The sequence below is a fragment of the Nematolebias whitei genome, chromosome 23 (genome assembly GCF_014905685.2).
Source record: "Nematolebias whitei isolate Nwh7 chromosome 23, NemWhi1, whole genome shotgun sequence".
Taxonomy (NCBI): domain Eukaryota; kingdom Metazoa; phylum Chordata; class Actinopteri; order Cyprinodontiformes; family Rivulidae; genus Nematolebias; species Nematolebias whitei.
Window position 1 is genome coordinate 22,352,514 of NC_056520.1, and position 15,007 is coordinate 22,367,520.

General features: G+C 42.5%; 1 protein-coding gene across 1 annotated transcript in view; it reads right to left on the reverse strand.

Moving 5' to 3' along the window:
* LOC119429099 (protein unc-80 homolog) overlaps window positions 1-15,007 on the reverse strand; it is a gene marked incomplete in the record, with an annotated part of 116,990 nt that overhangs the window by 41,826 nt on the left and 60,157 nt on the right. Inside the window, 14 exon segments of the mRNA XM_037696817.1 lie at window positions 952-1,083; window positions 1,179-1,365; window positions 2,253-2,384; window positions 3,995-4,176; window positions 4,351-4,489; window positions 6,574-6,681; window positions 6,778-6,975; window positions 7,061-7,158; window positions 8,207-8,416; window positions 8,527-8,704; window positions 8,830-8,963; window positions 12,622-12,757; window positions 12,841-13,053; window positions 14,296-14,468. Coding sequence (XP_037552745.1) covers window positions 952-1,083; window positions 1,179-1,365; window positions 2,253-2,384; window positions 3,995-4,176; window positions 4,351-4,489; window positions 6,574-6,681; window positions 6,778-6,975; window positions 7,061-7,158; window positions 8,207-8,416; window positions 8,527-8,704; window positions 8,830-8,963; window positions 12,622-12,757; window positions 12,841-13,053; window positions 14,296-14,468 — 2,220 coding nt within the window.

Genomic DNA, 15,007 nt, shown 5'->3' on the forward strand with positions numbered 1-15,007 from the left:
TATGTATATATATATATATATATATATATATATATATATATATATATACTGTATATATATATTTAGATCTTATTTTCCAGAGAGATGCTTCTGTGTGCGTATTGGTGCTTTGGAGTCCTCTGTAGCACCTATCACATGTGGAGTACCTCAGGGATCTATACTTGGCCCCTCCTGTTTTCCCTTTATTTGCTCCGTCTGTGATATATTCTCCAGAAACATGGCATTACTTTTCATTTTTATGCTGATGACAGCCAAATTTATGTGCCATTAAAACAAGATAAACAGTAATCCATGAACCAACTCCTGGAATGTATGGCAGAAATTAGAGCATGGATGTCACAGAACTTTTTACATTTTAATGAAAAAAAGACTGAGGTCTTGTTGTTTAAGCCCATGGTTCCAAAGTCCATGCTGATCTGGGTCTTTTAACAAAACATCTGACTGAGAAAGCAACTAAACTGGGCATGAGGCTGGACAATGATTTTAAACTAGATGTACAGATTAAATCAGCAGTCAAGTCCAGTTTTTATCATTTAAGACAACTGGCCAAGGTCAAACCATTTCTGTTACGACATAATTTTGAGATTTTAATCCATGCTTTCATTACAACTCATCTGGACTACTGTAATTCTTTTTTTGTTTTCTTTTTTGTTTTTAAATCTTATTTTGAAGACACATTTTTCTCTATGGCTTTTAACTCTGCTTGAAAAGTTGGTTTTACTGTTTTTAAGTTATTTGTTTAACAGTTTTTACTGTTTGCTGTTTTGTGATTTTGGCAGTTCATTACGTTTATGGGATCGGTTGATTTTATGGTTTTTACGCTTGTATGTGTTAATATACAGCATGTATTGTATATACCACAATACTAATATGTGCTCATATCCCCAAGATCTTGGCTAAAGTTATCATAAAAAGCTAATCCGAATGAGAGATATTTTCTTTCTACGATACCTTCTGCACTGGCCATTGAGCGGACAGACCACAAAGAGCCACGGCGGAACGAGTAGTTCCTGTGGGAGTTGCTGGAGGCACAGGAAGGGCTGACAGACAGACGGCGAGTTGCCAGGTTCAACACTTCTTCTGCTAGTGGGGTCAATGTCAAAAACAACAGGCTGTCAGGGCGCAAAGAGATCGTCAGAAATTTGCCAGATTTGGATTTGTGCGCTCGTAGTCCACACCTTCCTCCTCCTGCTCAGGCGGAGGGCTGCACGTGGGCTCGTAGCAGGCCTCCTGAGCCACGGGGATGGCCGTGATGATGCTCGCCTCGCGGCCTAAACGCCGCTTCTCCTCTTCCTGTTGCAGGTTCTTAAGGATGTGCTCGGCCCGCTGGTGGGAGCGCGACACTGCCCGCGCAGAAAAGGATTTCTAAACAGAAAATATAGACACAAAGAGTCCAGAAACAGTCTGTATCCTTCAGGAATGCGTGTCGACAGCCACTCTAGGCTACGTCCAAGGAGCGTTTTGTGATTTCAAACAACTGAACAACACGTTAATACAGTAAGTCTCATCCAGCGCTTTGGTCTCATGCTCGAATATCCTCCTGGAGAACACTGCTCAAATGTTAAATAGGATCAATCATGACACAAATACATGTTTTCAGACTGGAATTTGGAGAATTTACTGTATCTCGTGTACAGTAAATGCCTCACAGCACTCACACAAGCGCTCGTACACATTTAAACACTGCCGGCTCAACGCATGGTATGAAAAACATTCACAGCAAAGTCATTCTTCGTCTAATGACCATGCAATCAACAGCACGACACGCACAGTATGTCTGTATGCTCGATGCATGCTGTTACTGGCCTAATCTGTCTTTTAGCAATCAAAGCAAATGGTGGATTTGAATACATCTCTGAACAAGATGCAGCATCCATGAAACTGCCAGAGACATGAAGACGATTTTCCCTTCCTGTCGTCACTGAGCAGAGTTAACAAGATGCATCAGCACAAACATCCGGACAGAAATACCAACTTACTATGGTATGGACTGACTGAATTAATGTGGGGTACTAAAAACAAAGACAGTTGATAGATAAAATTATAGGACATGTGCTTGCAGGTTGTAATCAGAAACTAGCAAACATTGACAGTCATGATTTGTAAAAAAAATAAAAAAATAAAATAATAAGATAAGAATGTGAAAGGAGTTTTTTTTTTTTTAAGAGTAAACATCTTACAACTCTTGAAAGTGTTTATCTCCCTAAATTTACTTTCAAAAGGCAACCATTTGGATTAAAGCTCAGACTTACAGACTGGTCTTCGTTGATCGGGTCCTGGACGCTGCCAGTTGTCTGCGGCACCCAGGGGGGGTCGAATATAGGGACGCAGGGCATGCCCAGGATTGGAGACGGCAGCGTGAAGTTGATGCTGGGTGGAGGGATCTGACGAGAGAAATCAATCCCAAAAAGGCTGATTAGGCTGGACAAAGATTCCTAAACTGAACAAAACTAATGAACACATTAAAGGCCTCACATTACTTGATTCACTTTTGGAATGAAACAAATGAATTTACATTAATATATTGTTCTTTCTCTATTCTACAAAAAGTTGCTGTTTGTGACACGTGAACATTCCTAATTACTTAAAAAATTATACATGTTCATTACATTTTTCACTAAAGGATGTCAACATCATTTTACTTTACAACTTGCGATGTTGAATTCATTAGCTCTACAGTTATCACTATATAAGCTCTGGGTCCAACACTATAAATATTTAATAGTGCTGAAGTAAATGTCATATATATTAATTCTGGAGCTTATGCTATAATAATAATAATAATAATAATAACAATAATAATAATAATAATAATAATGTGTATGTATTGTCATCATTGTGTGTTCCCATACAATGGCAACATTGGCTCTCTGCATTTAACCCATCCACCAAGAGGCAGCGCATTGGGCGACCTTTGGAGGCGCCCGGGCAGCAACTGGGGATGGGGTGTCCTGCTCAGAGACACCATGAGATGTGCAATGACCTGGGATCAAACCCGAGTCAGCTGCCCTGCCTCTACACCATATTAGCTCTGAAGCTAACATATATATAAATATATATTAGCTCAGGGGCTTACACCATATATAAAATTTCTTAAACTAACACTATTTGGTCTGGAGCTAATGCCGTATATATTAGCTCTGAAGCTACTTCTATTAGGTCTGGAGCTAACGCCATATATATTAGCTCTGGAGCTAATGCTATTAGGTATGAAGCTAACACTACTAGGTCTGACGATCATGCCATATATATAAGGTCTGCATCTAACGCTATTAGGTCTGACGCTAATGCTATTAGGTCTAGGGCTAATGCCATTTATATTAGCTCTGGAGACTGTTAGGTCTGGCGCTAACAACATATATTATCTCTGGAGCTAATGATATTAGGTATGAAGCTAACACTATTAGGTCTAACTTCTGTTCATTCCGTACTGGTCAGATGGATAGGTCAAGATAATTACTTGCTTTATATTAGGCTAAAAGTATTAATTTAGCTTTGATACATATGTTTTTAGTATCAACTTCGGACATCATTCAGACAAATCAGTTTTGAGATTATGGCACTTTTGTGGGGGCCAAATATGTTTTAAAAAGGTCCTTGTCTGGCCCACAGGCCACTTGTTGAATAGGTCTGTTTAAGCTTAATATCAGTAAAACAGGTCACTCTTATAAATGAGTCCTCGAGGCTCAATGAGACTAACATGTATAAATAAAGGTTGAATGAAAAAAGAAAAGTAGTTTGTGTTGGCAAAGATTGATAACGTGTGACAGCTATATTGTATTGGATTGATTCCATAAAGTAATACACAATAGGTGTACATCCATTGATAACTTTCTGAAAGTTTAATTTATACTGTGATTTGTGAGATATTTTGAAAACAGACACACAAACATGAGAACATACAGATAAAAACATCGCCACCTTCTGGTAGTAGGCAATGCTAAAAACATAGGCAACATTCTGTAGAAACAAGACGTGACATTTTCTTCCGTACCTTAAAGATTTGCTGGGCTCCCTCCTCCATGCGAGGCCACACCTGGTAGCGGAAACGCCACAGGGTGTAGAACTTCAATATGGAGTTGATGCGCTGACACGCCTCCTGGTGCTGGAACTCTGCCATCATCATTTCAGACACGGCGTCAGGGACCTTCACTGCGCACAGGAGGAACATGGCGGCTGCAAGGGGATCCAGAAAGGTCGAGGTGAAGAAAATGAGAAAATGCACACACAGAAAGGTTAAAAAAAAATCTAATGAAAAGGAACATGTAGTACTGAAACATAAAATTTGAGTTGTTATTTAAAGGGAAAAACCTTCAAATATGACCCACAGATCAGTGGAGCTGGACTCACCAGCTGCAGCGGCCATATGCTCATCCACACTGAGCAGAAGTTCCCAGGCTGCTGGCTGGATGTCTCCATACATGTCATCTGTGAGGATGGGAGCAGCTTTAATAAGCAGTGACAGAGGAGCTGGGGACAAGCTCATCACCTGAAAAAACAAAACAAACAAAAACAAAAAAGGATTTGTTTATACCGTGACACTCTGATGTGACTGAGAGTCCGACACTTAAGATAATATAAATTATGTGACATACAGGGACATGTTTTGCCTTCCACAATACATAAACACTTCTAATTTTCACCCCTAAAATGTTGGGAATGAGCTGTGTCCTTTCTTGTAAAAGGCATAATCGTACAATGTATCAAGCAGAGGGCACATGAAGGCTACTTTCAAGTCATGGCCGTTCACTTAAGTTGCACTTTCACATTCAGCGTAGACAGAGCAGGGAGCTGTGTAACATATTTTGCTGAACATGGTAATCAACAATAATACATTCTCTTCAATTCTGCAACCCGCTTGTGCCTCTCAAGTTAGCAAGCTAACGTCACTTCACCACTTGCTCTTGCCGAGATCGGACGCTTTTCCCCTCCCCTCTCTCTCTGTTTTACATTGCTGCTTTGTCTGTCTGTGAAACTGCTTCTGAGCCTCTCTTGCATATCTTCCGAACCATAATTATGGACTTGTTTTGATCAGTTGGTCCCTCAACACAATTGATAACATTTCAAAGAAGAGAAGACAGGCTTTAGGTGAGCCGATTCGCCCTGTTGGCATGCACGCAGCTGGATATCTCATCGACTTGGAAGACTTGATGATGTGTCTATCTCTGCTGCCATTTGTGGATTTTAAAGATGCATATTTAATTGGATTTATGATAACTGGTTCCTACTTTTTGGATTCAGCTGGTTGCTGGTTTTATCAACAATAAAGGAAGTCGTCAGCAGCAAATTGGGACCCGATCAAGCTGCTTGCTTTTATGAAGGCTTGGTTTGTGCCTCGAGTACCCAGACTCAAATGCTTTGGGCAGAATGGATCAGAACTTGGGGATTTTACTCAGTCACGTTCTATCGGTGTGGCCATGTACTTTGTAATTTGGACATTTTGGAAATGAGTGGACCAACACAGACTCAAGGTAGATGTCATTAAGTTCTGCCTGTCCCCAAAACAACTGTGTGTTTATCTGAATTTGGCTCCCTTGGCTGGCCTTGAAGGCCATCTTATCTGAATTAGCCTGGAGAACATGTGATCTGACGCCCACCACCCCCTCCCTGAGGAATTTCCAACTGATAACCAGATGAAACCAGCTGAATAAGCATTGAGTCATTATTTCAGGACTCTTGGATTCTCAGACGTTATCCTTGGCCATTCCCCGACATCCCTGGAGAATGTTTATGAATCTCACCGGAGGACACTGGCTGATTATTCCATCCTTATTAGAACTCTTACAGTGCCCTCGAGAGCGTGTATGGACATTGCTCACTGCTCTCGTTGTCTGCCCCCTCTGCAGAATATTTACATCACTATGTGCTTGTTTGTGTGAGGTGTTTTTTTAATATCAGAGTTTTTCTTCTCAGGCAAGAAAAAAGTCTGATAGGAATTTTTTCGCCTCCAATTCCTACGTGTCCAGTTTCACTACTTTTTATCTGTCTAAACAGATCTCACTTGTAAAAGTCTTCTAGGCTCAATGTGACTTATCTGTCTAAATAAAGGTTGAATGAATGAGCGTTTAGATAACTTAGCATAGGCTATCGTCTTGTAAAACTTTGTCCAGGACAATAAATCTAACGTAGAGGTAAAATATATATCAGTGTTAGTAATGTTATCTTTTTCGTCCTCAATGAAATGTGTTGTTTGTCTGAAATTTTTAGTTTTCTGTAAAGAAAAAAAAAGCCACTGCAGTCAAAACTAATTAGACCTTCACCATTGAACAGATAAGGGCGTTTCATTGTTTAATTTATTTTTATGTAACACTCTTGATAACTTCATGGTGAATAGTGGAGGGTATAAAATGTGAACGCACGTTAGGAAGACCGTTTTTATGGCCAGTGTGCGTGGACCTGATTAGCTTAGCTTCATGATTGCTACCAGCTGTGCTAAATAAACAAGCCCCTCTCCACTCACTGTTTTCTTAGATTCTTGGGGGTGGACAACATATTAATTATTATTATTATATACATTATTTTCTATTTTCTTCTGAAAGTGATAATTGTAGCTAAAGTCAGAAACCCCTTCACCTGGTTGCGAATGTACTTCAGCATGCCCGTATCTTTCTTCCCTTCTGTGTTTGAGTCGGTGGGTTTGCTTTTCATGGACGGAGTTCGCAGGCAAGATTTGTCTGAACACTGTAAAGAATAAAAAAAGACACTTTAGTAGACTGTTAGCTTGTTTCCGCTACATTTTTAAAAAGCAGAACAGGGATTTGTTTCTTTTCTAAGCACCTCTTTGCTTTTCTTCGCCCGTCCGATGTTGCCGGAGGCGCTGTCCTCTCTCAGGCTGTCCACCGACTCGCTGTACACGAGCTTGATGGCGCGGACGAGGCGGGCGCAGGAGCGGCCGTGGTGCTGATAGCAGCGTGGGTGGCAGAAGTCTATGTGTGTGCAGATGAAACTCTGCTGGTTGCACAACAGGATCATAATCTGTGCAGAGACAGCAGAGAGGAGGGGTATTAATATGAAACGAGGAGCAAACACAGGAAGACCATCGGCACTGACAGAGACGCACGTGGAGCCAGGACATGTTGCGGTGATAGTTGTCCTCAGTTCCTCCTGAACCCTGACCCTCTGGTTCAATGCTGGGCTCACTGGTGCTGAAGGGACTTCCTGAAACATTTAACACAAAAAATGAGTCAAAATGCTCGTATTTACACAGAAAATCAAAATAGTCCAGGTTTTTGGGATAGACTTTTACGCTTTTTTATTCAACTTTATTCACACAGTTACATTTATTTTTATTATTAAAATGCTTATAGTTGGCCCAAGTGGCTGGGGAGAGAGAAGTCTGGGCCTCCATACTTAGGCTGTTACGCGACCCAACCCCCGATAAGCTGAGAAAAATGAATGGATGGATGGATTTTCTTGATTTTTAATCAAATGGTTTCAAATAAGGGAGGCACGGTGGCTCAGTTGGTAGAGCTGCTGCCTCTCAGTTAGAAGGTTGCCAGTTCATATCCCAGTTTGGGGGCCTTTCTGGGTAGAGTTAGCATGTTCTTTCCATGCATGCGTGGGTTTTCTCTGGGTACCCGGTTTCCTCTCGCAGCAGTGCGTTTCCCCTACCATGATACATGCAGCCCCCTATCAATTCCTCACAATTACATAGCGCTAAGCTAGCGGCGCACAATACAGATGCGCTAGCTAAAAAGCTACAGTTAGCACCCCATTTCCATCAAGCTGAGCAGTCTCCAGTCCAGTCCTCCCCCAACTCGAAAACTGTCGATACAAACAGTGCGTGCAACACAAACTAAACTAGGAGAAACACTGCACACACCAACAACATGCATGTTAGGCTGATTGATAACTCTAAATTGTCTCTAGGTGTGAGTGGTTTTTTGTCTCTATGTGTCCCTGTGATGGATTGGAGACCGTCCAGGGTGTCCCCCACCTTTTGCACAGTGACTGCTGGACATGGGCACCAGTGACCCCCGCGACCCAGAAAGGAAGAAGCGAGTAAAAATAATGGATGGATGGATGGTTTCAAATAAAATAAAGACATACACTTTTGAGATAACTACAATAAAAGTGATGCAGCTCCAGTTTCAATTATTATGTCCGTTGTCTGTAACGTATGCACTTTTCTAACAGTACAACTAATAGAGGCACATGGACAAGCCTTGATCAGGAGTGGGAAAACCTCGACTCCTGCATGTCTTACCGATGTCAGTCACCGTGTCCCTGCTCTGTGTTTGTGACAGCAGCCCTTCTTCGTTCTCTGACTCCGAGTCCTGCCGAGACAGCTTGGTGCTCTTCAGGCTCCCCGCCCGGCGGATCGAAGACAGCGAGCCTCCTTTCTTCACACGGAAACTGCGGGCCCCTTTAATCTGAAGCAGCCGGGAGCCTCCGATGCGGATCTTCCTGACAAGTACTGGGGAGCAGGGGAGTGGGGAGAGATTATCTACGATCAAAAACGAGCAGTGAGCGACGGGGGTGTGGCGATGAAACACGCAACCAGAGCTACACGACGACAGGCCTCACCCTGAGCCTCCTGGGTCTTCTTGTCGTCGCAGGTGGTGTCAGACTTCAGAGTGTGGCTGCTGCTGTTGAGCGAGTCGTGCCCGTCTTCATCGTCGAGGATGCCCGCAAAGCTGATCTTCCGCTCATAGCGATGGCGGCCGAGCTCTGGGTCCAGACGAAGACGGCAGCTGTCCAGGTCCTACAGCAAACATTTTACCACCTCAGAGTTATTATACATCCAGCACTCTTAGTTATGCTTACTTCTAATGAATTTTCTTTGAGCTCTTTTAGTATTTTTGACTCTGAATAGATCTGACGACTGACCACGAGCGGTTCAGTGCGAGGGCGCGGTAAGCAGGGGAAGGTCTCTCGCAGGAAGGTGGTGATTTCCAACAACAGCTGGCAGGCAGCCATCTTCAGCGCAAACGGGCAGCCGCATTTTGTAGGATTCACTGTATCTTTAGGACAAAAACAGAATAACTTGGTAAAAAGATTAACTTGTACTGCAAAACAAACCGTTTCCTGGCAGTTGAATCTGTTTTTATAATAGACACTTTTTTGGTAAAATATAATGAAAATAGGATTTATTGGGATTTTTACATGTAAATTAAGTATTCTGGTATACTCCAAAAAGAAAAATAGAGGAAATGACAACAATGCTTCAGGTAAAAAAAGCCATTTACTAAGATATCCTAATATATTTAGGACATACTGTACATAGGACAAATGGCTACTCAAAGTTTTGTCAGGAGTTTCATGTGCGGATTAGAAAAAGTCCATAATAAATCCAAACTCGTCTTTCAAATTCCTCGACAGAGGAAAAAAAGAAAATCGTTGAAAGAATGTGCCAATCAGCTCTGCGAGGTGCTGGCAGACATCTTTAACACCTCACTTACCCTGGAGACAGTTCCCACCTGCCTGAAGACTGCCACCATCATCCCAGTCCCAAAAAGCTCTACAGTGACTGGTCTGAATGACTATCAGCCAGTGGCCCTCACACTGATAGTCTCTAAATGTTTCGAAAAACTGGTCATGGCTCACATCAAAACAACCAGCAACATCAAAGAGGACCCTCATCAGTATGCATACCGTGAGAACCGATCAACAGAGGATGCCATCTCCTCTGTGGTCCACACTGCGCTCAACCACCTGGAACAGAAAAACTCTTACGTCCGTATGCTCTTTGTGGGCTTCACATTCGCCTTCAACACCATGAATCCCCAAACCATGATGGACATATTCACACTAGGATTAAGCTCCTCCATTTGCAACTGGGTACTAGACTTCTTAACAAACAGACCACAGTTAGTGAAGAACCACAACTTCTCCTCCTCCACCATAACCCTCAGCACTGGCTCTCCTCAGGGGTGTGTGTTGAGCCCCCTCCTGTTTACTCTGCTCATGTATGTTGTGCAGCTACCCATCCAGGCTGTCACAATGTAAAGTTTGCAGATGATACAGCGGTGGTGGAATGCATCACAAACAATGATGAGACCAGCTACAGGCAGGAGATGGAACACCTGGAGAGCTGGTGCAAAGAGAATAACCTTCACATCAACGTGAAGAAGACAAAGGAGATGATTGTGGACTTCAGAAGGAACAAAAACACCTACACCCCCCTGAACATAGGAGGATCTGCGGTGGAAGTGGTCTCCAGCTACAAGTACTTGGGTGAACACATGAATGACAACCTCAGCTGGAGCAACAACACCACCAGCCTGATCAAGAAAGCTCATCAGAGACTCTACTTCCTCAGATGGCTGAGACGAGCTGGTCTGGGAAGCTCAGTCCTCACCTCCTTCTACAGGTGTGCAGTGGAGAGCATCCTGTGCTCCAGCATCAACGTGTGGCATGGAGGCTGCACAGCTGCAGAAAGAAAAGCTTTGCAGAGAGTGGTGAAGGCTGCACAGAAGACTGTTGGAGTCAGCCTCCCCACCATCACAGACATCTACACCTCCAGATGCAGGAAGAGAGCCACCTGCATCATGAAGGACCCCACTCACCCAGCACACACACTTTTTGCCCCACTCCCCTCAGGAAGGAGGTTGAGGAGCGTTAAGTGTAGAACCACTAGACTGAGGAACAGCTTCTACCCTGAGCCTGTTAGACTCATGAATCTCTCACCAGCATAATCACTGTGAAAAACCATATCATGTTGCTGCTGATCTGTTTCAATGTTGCTGCTGATCTGTTTCATGTTGCTGCTGATCTGTTTCAATGTTGATGTGTTCATGCATGCTCATCTGCTCACAAAGACTCATGTTCATGTTTGTGCTGATGTTCGACGTAATGTTTTTATGCTATTAGTGCTTAGTGTATATTCAGTTTATGTTTAACTTAGTTCATATCTTAGATGTTATCATTGTTTTTCTTTTACATTTTATTGTTGGATGTAACTGGGACCCTGTGTACATAATTTCGCTCCATCACATGTACCACATCAGGTGCGAATGACAATAAAGAATCTCTGACTCTGACTCTCTGACTCCATTCGCCTTTTGTTAAAATGTCTTGATGACATCAAGGCGTGGATGGTTTCAATTTTTTTAAGTTTTCATGATAGAAAACTGAAGTCATTGTGTTTAGCCCTAGCTCTACTGTTGTCACTAATCCTGCAAATCTTGACTCTCTTCAGCCATATCTTAAGCAGTCTGTTACGAATCTCAGGATGGTTTTAGAATCTAAGATTGCACCCTGTATTCACTGGTTAACTGGACATCATTAACTTCACGCAGATTCTCACTGGTACATTTTCATCTTTAAATCACTTCTTGGTCTGCTGCCTTCATACATCTCCTCCTACATGTCTCTGCGTGAGTGCAGCTACAGCGTGCGCTCTCAGGACATTAATACCTGCAGTGTTCCCTCAGTGAGGACTGAACTAGGCAAAAGGGCCTTCTCCTACTCCGCTCCTGTTCCTTGGAATATCTTACAAAAAGACCTGAAACTCTTGACCTTGACCACTCTAAGTGGCTTTAAGAATCTGTTGGACTCCTGGCAGGGACCAATGCAGACATGTTCCTGTTTTTAGTTTTCTACGTTTGCCTTATAATCTAGCTGGTTTTGTTACTTCTTTTTTTCCATCTTATTTGTAAAAAAAATAAATAAATAAATAAATAAAAATCTGTATGCCTTTTTATAACTGTCTATTGTTGTCGCTATTGTCCATTATTGTCATCATTCTTTGTTGAAATCAGGTCTCTTGTAAATGAGTCCTCGAGGCTCAATGGGATTTACTTGTCTAAATAAAGGTTGAATGAATAAACAGATTAACTCTGTTCTACAAAAAAAAGCTTCTTCCAGTTAAGGCAAATAGCTAGGCTTAAGTTCGTGTTGACCAGATCTGACCTTGAAAAAAATATTCTATGCCCTTATTACTACCCATCTAGACTCGTTATGTTGGGGTCAGTCAGGTGTCCCTTTCACGTCTCCAGCTCATCCAAAATGCTGCAGCTCGCTCTTAACAGGAACTCGTAGGTTTGCGCACATTTCACCAGTTTTGTCCTCCCTTCACTGGCTCCTTGCACATATCAGAATGGATTTAAAAATTCTCCTGTTGACCTTTAAGTGTCTAAATGGCCTTGCACCCTTATACTGTACCTCTCTGACCTACTTCAACTATATGTTCTTTCTCGGGCGCTGAGATCATGGGACCAGTTGCTTTTGGTTGCACTAAAAACCAGGTTGAAGCTCAGAGATCGGGCTTTTTCAGTCATGGGACCTAAACTCTGGAACAATCTGCCCCCCAACATTAGACAGGCCCCGTCACTTCCTGTTTTTAAATTTCTCCTAAAAACACACCTGTATTCACTGACGTTTAACACAGTGCGATTTGATTTACTATTTCACTGTTTCTCATTGTTTTTGTGTTTTTATGTTTTTACGTTTTATGCTTTTTGATCTTATTGCTAAGCACTTTGACAGCTGCTGTTTTAAATGTTCTTTATGAATAAATTTGACCTTACTTGACTAAATTACGGTTGAACTCTGCTAATAAAGCACGTGTAGTTTATTGTTTTCAAATCAATCATTGTGATTATTCAATTACTTTTATTCCTCCAATACAAAACAAAAACATAAAACAGAAGTTTTTATAAAGATGCCGATCCAACTCACTGTCATCTAAATAGTCCTCCTCCTCGTCTTCTTTTCGCATTCTTCGCTTGGTTTCTTCATCATAAATGTAACCCAGGATGTTGGCGGGGCTCTCGCTATCTGAGTGACAGAGTTCACTGAGCCTTGTGCCGATTGCCTGAAATATAAAACGTGTTTCAGATAAATGAAGCTGCGTTACAAACCGCGACATTGCATGTTTCTGTGAAATGTTTAACCCACGTCTCCCCACTGGCAGAAATGTTTGGCAGCGTTCCACTGGAGCTTCTGGTTTCTTTTGTTGCCCACTATCGGTGACCGGCCCCTGGACAGGCCTTTCTTGGTGATGTTTACATGGTGGCCCTTCATCCACTCAGGCCAGTTACCACGGTTACAGCGGTGAACAAATCGGGCGCATTCGAGGAAGAGGGAAGCCCGCGCCACGACAGGAGCCTCCTAAAATAGACAGGAAGTAAACATGGAGTAATTAAGCAGCTCAAGTTCAGTCAAGTCATCTGGACGGTTTCTTTTTTTTTTGTTGAGATGTTTCGTCCTTCATCCAAAGGACTTCATCAGTCTGAGGAGCCACAACAAACTGAGTCCCACAAGCAGCAAACTCGCATAGTGGGCGGATCAGTTTGATGGTGATAAGATGGTTTCTGGAATCCACCCTCTCCCCCGTTGACTCCTCTGAGGCAGCCATAGCCTTTGATGTTTTAAACTACTTTGGCTATGGCTGCCTCAGAGTAGAGTTACATTCAGGCCCAAAAAATCTGACTCGAACCGGCCCCAGTCCGTAGCCATCATTTTTTAACCCCACCTGACCCGACAAATTAACAGTAATTATAGGTTCGAACCCGAACCCCCGCCGCACCCCCCGGGACATTTTAAAAGCTTTGACTGCTTATATAGTTATTAACGGTTTGCAGACGTGTGCAGCTAAGGGGGCAGTAGATTGGAGCTGAGGGGGAGTTTGTCCTTTCATGGCCGTCAAAGCGCATTAAATCCCTGGTTCTGCCTCCACTCTGCATTATTCAGATACGGACTCTGCTCTGACATGTCAGATATTTTGGGATCTCACCTGTTTGGGTCATCGGCCGCATGCATTAAGCTGAGCGCAGCGGCTGAATGAACATCCATTTGTGCGTGATGGATCGCTGCCTGGTAGTATAGTCACATCTGAAGCTTAACTGAACATTTTTTTTTTACCTCTTTCAAGGCCAAACAGTGTGCAGTGAAATGGCTGCGTGTGGCTGGTGATGTATGGCAAGCCATGTTGCCATATAATTGGATCGTCAGCCACACATGTCTGCTGACACAATTGAAAGCCCAACACCAACCCGGCTCGCCCATCCAGCACATTACTATGGCCCAGTCCGACCCAAATTTGGGTCGGGCCGGGCCCAGGTTAGAAATGACAGCTCTATCTCAGAGGAGTCAACGGAGGAGAGGGCAGCTTCCAGAAACCATCTTATCACCATCAAACTGGTTGGCCCACTATGTGATTGTACTACTTGTGGGACTCAGTTTGTTGTGGCTCCTCGGGCTGATGAAGTCCTTTGGATGAAGGACGAAACGTCTCAACAAAAAAAGAAACCGTCCATATGACCTGACTGAACTCTGTAGGATTTTGTACCTGGATTATTGAGCATGAACTTTGATTTTTTTTTTTTTATACGTTTTTAACGAGAAACCTACCAAGTCTAGAGCGGCAGCAAGGATCGAGGCATCCGGAATGGTTCCCGGTTCACAGCAATTGAGGAGAAACTGAAAGCGCTTCATACCCTGTCGGATTGCGCCAAGATTCACCACGTTTTTATTTTTCATGGCCTCCTGACTGGCTGCGAGTCGCTCCTGAAAACCATGAGGACCTGGAGGGCGAGGGAAAAGAAAGGAGGAAGAAGAAAGGGGTATGATGCAGTAAGTGAAAGGATTTTTTTTCCCCCAAATAAATTATGAGCTACAGACTCTTGGACTGCGTGAAGCAACATCTAGGACATTTAACAATTTCCACCAAAGAGTCACGACAAATGAAGCTGAGATGATACACAGCCACGAGCAAATCACATTTGAGTTTTTCACTTCCTGCTGTCTTGAAGACTCAACGGTGAGAAAAATGAATAAGACACAGGCTTAACTGACAAGGATACTATCAAGCATCCCTATATACATACATACATACATACATATATACATACATACATACATACATACATACATACATACATACATACATACATACATACATATATATATATATATGTACATATATATATATATATACATATATATATACATATGCACATATATATACATATGCACATATATATACATATGCACATATATTTACATATATACATATATATATATATATGTACATATATATATACAAAGTATATATATATATATA